Raw genomic sequence first — 6,000 nt, forward strand, 5'->3', positions numbered from 1 at the left:
GACATTACAAGTGGGGAATGCCGGAGACTGGGACGATAAGAAATGGTACTTGGGCCGACCACGAATTTGGCAAGGAAGGTTCTGTGGGTCTCTGAGAGTTTGGGGAAAGGTGCGCTCTGGTACACGGAGGATGGGAGCCTGAGGAATGAGGGAGGAAGACCCGGGGCCTGAGCGTGAGGGGTCCTGGACCTCCGTGCAATGGGGTCCTGCTGCGGACACGAGTCCTGGAGCGCTCCGGCGAAACACGCCAGGAGGCGGGCCGGGCGCCAGTGGGTGTGACGAGAACCCCAGAGCCGGTCCGAGGTCCCGCCCGCCCGCCGCTTACGCCACTCCTTGAGAGCCGAGCAGGGGTGAGGGGCTTCCAGTCCGTGAGACCTGGGACTCACCTTCCTCCCTCCCCACCGGCTGGGTGCCGGACACTGCTTCCCACAGGCGGCGCGCCCTCTCGTGGTCGAATCGCACCCCCTCAGGTTCCCGGCCCTCCCGCTCCTCCGAGTTCGTGCAAGGCCCGGCCCCTCCGCTATCCGCAGTCTCCACTGTACCCAACATGGGACTCTCCATCTTTCCTGCAAGCCCTCGCCGGTCGAGAGCGGCTCCTGCACCTCGGTATCGCGAGACGTGGGTGGGCGTGAATTGGGCCCGGCTGACAAATCTCGCGAGGCTTAGACGCCGCAGACCGCGAGGAGGTGTAGGACCTGGAGCACGTTTCCTTTTGCAGTCTTTGGGAGTTTGGGGTGTTTGCGGTAGTTTCGCAAACTGATCGCGGTTTCCACAGCAAGGTTCCCCGCGTGAGATGGGCTCGTGCAGTTCTTGGCTTAGGGTCCTCACCTTGCTCACTATCACCAGTTGACACTTCTCAATTCGTCTTGCTATGGAAACTAAGATCCAGATCCTAAAAAATTTGTTACTAGTAAGAAAGTGGTAGTGTTAGATTTCATCATTATGTTTCGATTACTGCTAATAATATTACCTTTTGTTGAATTCTAAGTGGCAACCCCTAGTTCAGACCTTCCTTTAAATTCTGGACCTATGTCTTGGTAGGCTTTTCCAAAGGTAACTGTCAAATCCCAAGTTTTATCTTCCAATTTCTGACCTGCTTCTTCCCCGAGTCTTTCGGAGCCACCATCTCTTAGGTTATTTATTATAGTTGTATCCTTGCTAGCTCCTGGTCTTGCCCCTCGGGTGTTCCCGGCATAGTAGCCCCAGGGACTCTCCTACAAGTCTGATCATGACATTCTCATACTCAAATCCTGCAGTGGCTTTCTATCTTAGTAAAATCCAAAGTCCTTATTTTAACCAACAAGCCTTATTCAGTCTGACTTCTCTTAACTTCTCTGACCTTAGCTATTATTGTATTATTCAATCCTCAAATCTGTAATTCCCCTCCCAGTTACAGTGACCTTTTGGAGTGTACTTTTCCCATGTATTCTCATGGTTCTGTCTCTTACTTCCTTTTCTTATCCCTCCACACACTCCATGTCCTCCTTTCCTCCCCTTTATTCCTCTTCAACATTTATCAGACATGTTATATGTTTTGCTTTTTATCTTGTTTATTTTTTACCTCCCCACTCCCTGGAAAACAGGGATTTTTGTCTATTTTGTTCACAGCTGAATCCCCAGCATCTTGAAATAGATCCTGAACTCTCCTAGGTACATACAAAATATTTCTTGAATGAATGAAACTTATAATATAATTACCTCATTTTAATTACCTCATTTATTCAAATACTTATTGAGAATTTATTATGAATAATGATATGTTTGGGGCATTGGAATACTGTGATGAACAAGACAGAAGCTCTAATAGTTTTTTTTTTTAATTATTGTAGTGCAGGAAAGAATAATAAAATTAACTAATAAGATAAAACAAGAAAATATATTGGATAAATGATGAGCGAGGAATGGTACTTAGGATATTCATGGAAAAACAGTTGAGCTAAGACTTGATTTGAAGAAAGGGATGGTCATGTGAAGAACTAGGAAAGAGTGTTCCAGGAAGCCACTCAGACAGGAGTGAGCTTAATGTATTGGAAGAACAGTAAAAAAGACAATATGGTTGGAACCTAGTGAACCAAGGTGGAAATGGTATCAAAGGAGGCCATAGAGGACAGAGATTAATCTTGCCTGAAATCACCCAAATCATCAGATCAGTAGGGGTGGGGGGGCACTCGGGCCCTTGACTACCGAGCCACAGACAGGTCTCACTGAGTTGCTTAGTGCCTCAAGGTTGCTGAGGCTGGCTTTGAACTTTGGCTTCTCCTGCTGCATCCTCCGGAGCTGCTGGGATTACAGGCACCTGACCCGTTTTTTAAAAAAGAATATTTTCAGTTGCAGATTTTCACAATACCTTTATTTTGTTTATTAATGTGGTGCTGGGGACCGAACCCAGTGTTTCACACGTGCTATGTGAGCACTCTACCACTGTGCCACAACCCCAGCCCTGTACTTTACCTATTTTCACTACAAGTCTTATTCATAATTCCCTCTTTTAAAAATATTTTTTTTTAAATTGTAGGTGGACACAATGCCTTTCTTTTTCTTTTTTTATGTGGTACTGAGGCTTGAACCCAGTGCCTCATCCACCTAGGAAAGCACTCTACCACTGAGCCACAACCCCAGCCCCTTATAATTCCCTCTTAATCTGCAGGGGACATATTCCAAAACGTTCCATGAATGTAGGAAAATGCAGATCATACTGAATTCTGTATATACTGTTTTTTCCTCTATGTAACTATCATAAAATTTAATTTATAAATTAGACATAGTAAGAGATTAATAACAATAAATAATAATAGAATAGAAAAATTATATACTGTAATGAACGTTATTTAAAACTTATGAATTATTTATTTTTGAAATTTCCCATTTAATATTTTCTGACCATAGTTGATCCTGGGCAACTGAAATCATGAAAAGTGAAACCACAGATAAAGGGGAACTACTATACTAACAATATTGAGTACCAGCTCTATGTCAGGCCTTAGGCTCCAAACTTTCCAACACAGTAGATGACTGATGTTTGTGCAGTGCTTTACAGTTTACAGAGGACCTTTACCATATATCATAATTTTTAAGCTTCAGGGAATTTCTCCTATGAGGGATTTTTTCATATTTGACAATAAAAAAACAGACTGTGAGAGGTGAAGATTTTGTCAGGGTCAAATACCTAGATAATTACAGAGCTCTTGCTTGGATGCTAGTCCTTTGACTGCAAACCCATGTCCTTTTGCTAACACCAGATACCTGGCCTAAAAGCCAATGGTTATACTTATTTATCTTGTATTCTGTTGTTTATCTTAAGAGTTCTAGTTATCCATATTTGAAGAGCAAGAGTTATTCAGCTGGATATCCAAGGGACAAAGGATATTTTTTACAAAGTCCCAGAACCCACATGGATACTTTTGAACAATATGAAGCTAATCCTGGGAGGGAAATATTTAAATTGCTGTGCATATTAAAATAGAACCCTTCCTCCCACTCTCCCCGCCACTTTCCTTCTACTCTTAATCCAAATGATGCTCAAAATAATTTCTGTTCTCCAAACAAATACTGTCGGGGCTCATCCCCTGTGCCACAGAGGCAGAGTCTTGAGCTATAGTACTAAGTATCTGAACAGCCCTCATTGTCACCAGTTTTTTGCTTTGTCGTTGTGTACATGTTTCCCAGAATGGCCCAGACTCAGATTCCTTGTTGGGACCTGGTATTGCAGGTGATGCCTCATATTTTGGGGACTGACTTTTTATTTCTTCTGGGTAAAAAAGGAGACTCATTTCCCAGCACATACTGCTGTTTTGTTTTTTTGCCATTGGAGATGAATGATCACAGAGAAAGGACTTTACCAAGGGATAAGAACTGAGTACAGTTCATACATTTCAGTTGTATAAATGTGTGTGTGTGTGTGTGTGTGTGTGTCTGTGTGTGTGCATCTGTGTGTCTGTGTGTGTGTGTGTGTGTGGCACAAACCTGCACTACAGCATTTAGTTAAAATATAGTTTCTGTTTTCAGGGAAACTATCCTCTAGTTTGTCTAACTGTAATATATCTATCTAGGCATTGTAGTTTTTATAAACTATATAATATCAGGGCTGGGGTTGTAGCTCAGTGGTAGAGCGCTTGCCTAGCATGTGTGAGGCACTGATTTTGATCCTCAGCACTACATAAAGAAAAATAAATAAAATAGGGCTGGGGATGTGGCTCAAGCGGTAGCGCGCTCACCTGGCATGCGTGTGGTCTGGGTTCGATCCTCAGCACCACATACAAACAAAGATGTTGTGTCCGCCGAAAGCTAAAAAAATAAATATTAAAATTCTCTTTCAAAAAAAAAAAAGAAAAATAAACAAAATAAAGGTATTATGTCCATCTACAACTAAAAAAATAAAAAATAAAATAAAACACATAAAAATATATCAGGGGGTAGATGTTAACTGCCATAATAGAGTTAACAATGAAGGCTAGAGTGGATGGGGACAGAAAACGAATCCATAATGTGGGGATCATGATGATAACCCCACATCATGATAACTCCTAGTGTGTTTTGTACTTCTTAATTGGAGGTACATCTGTAACTGTTAGAGGTGATTGCAGATCTGGTATGTTGTTTTCTAGTTGTTTTTTGCTTTTGGCTTTTGTATTTGTTTTGGTGATACTAGGGATTGAACTCAGGGGCACTCTAGCATTGAACTACATCCCCAGCCTTTTTTATTTTTTATTTTGTAACAGAGTCTCATTGAGTTTCCCAGGCTGGTCTCGAACTTGAGATTGCAGCCAGTATTACAGGCATGCCTCACCATGCCTAGCTGCAGATTAGTTTTTACTAATGGAATGTGAAGTATTGTTTGAATCTCAACCTGAGATTGATCCAAAACAGCAAGAGTGCCCTTGAGGAAAACTGGAAAAACCACACTCATGGGGGATTGGGGTGCACATTTTTGCTACAATCCTTGTTCACTTCTCCGGCTGGACAATTTTGTAGTGCTTTCTGGGCTGCAAGAAAGCAGTATCATCAGGAGATGCCAGTTTTAATTCAGAGACTTTTCAAGGACAGATTTGAGGGTATAGGAAAATTGCTGGTCATAGACTGGGATTTCCAGAGCATTTTGAGAAGGCAAGGAAAGAGAAGGATAAGGTTATATTCAATAATGTAACCCAGCTTTTCCACCTTACATCCCACTTAGAAAATGAACATAATCTTTATGGTACATTAGTATAAACAGGCTGTTTCTCACTACTGCAAGTGATGGGCCAGGGATTCCAGCTACCTACTTACCTACCCTTTTAGCTGGAGGGATGGATGCTCAGAGTCATGCAGGGAAGAGAGTCCGGGAACAGTGGGTGGCCATGGTGTCTTGAACTCTAATGGTATCTGAGGTAAGCAGGAGGGGATTAACTCTACTAATCGCTGAGAAATGAACAGGCTATCAGTTAAAGCTGTAAGTACTCAGCTGGACATCAACTGTTTCATTCTGCGCTCATAATCTGTTTCCTTAAGGATTTTACTTAACGTTTGAGAACTTGTTTCTTCATCTGTAAAAAGGGGAAATAGTACCCACCTCAGATAGTTGTGGTGAAGATTAACCAATATAATTTCCTTAAATTAGTGCATTGCATGGCACTTAATAAATAGTAGCTGTTGCAAGTTTAATCTGAAAGCTCTTTGATACAGCTCAGTGGTAGAGTACCCCTGGGTTCAGTTCCTGTAACATACACACACACACACACACACACACACACACACACACACACGCACACAAATCTTGGCAATTATATTCCATATAAATTTTAGAATCAGCTTAGGCAAGGACAGGAGATTATTCATATTTTAGTTCCTACCACTTGGCATAGTGCCTGACAGAGAAAATTCAATAGGTATTTCTTGAGTAAATGAATGAAGGAACTAGGGGGAATGTAACCACTGAAATATAAGCATTAAGAAGGTAAGAGAGTGTTCTTTGGTGTATCCCAAACATTTAAAATAAACCTGGTCCACATTAGGCACTCAATA

The 6,000-nt window shown here is 42.0% G+C and overlaps 1 protein-coding gene across 6 annotated transcripts in view; it reads right to left on the bottom strand.

The window, feature by feature from the left end:
- Znf346 (zinc finger protein 346) overlaps window positions 1–630 on the bottom strand; it is a 52,519-nt gene extending 51,889 nt beyond the window's left edge. For 5 of the 6 annotated variants that reach the window (XR_002484791.3, XR_013438723.1, XM_040272508.2 and 2 more), the window contains exon 1: window positions 387–630. Coding sequence is in view for 4 of the 6 variants with exons in the window: in XM_040272508.2 (XP_040128442.1) it covers window positions 387–561 (175 nt within the window). In the remaining 2 variants the exon portion in view is untranslated. The remainder of the gene's footprint in view (window positions 1–386) is intronic. The other variant, XM_005333161.4, reaches the window with a different exon arrangement.
- Window positions 631–6,000: the final 5,370 nt, after the last annotated feature.

The sequence above is a fragment of the Ictidomys tridecemlineatus genome, chromosome 1, assembly GCF_052094955.1.
Source record: "Ictidomys tridecemlineatus isolate mIctTri1 chromosome 1, mIctTri1.hap1, whole genome shotgun sequence".
Classification (NCBI taxonomy): domain Eukaryota; kingdom Metazoa; phylum Chordata; class Mammalia; order Rodentia; family Sciuridae; genus Ictidomys; species Ictidomys tridecemlineatus.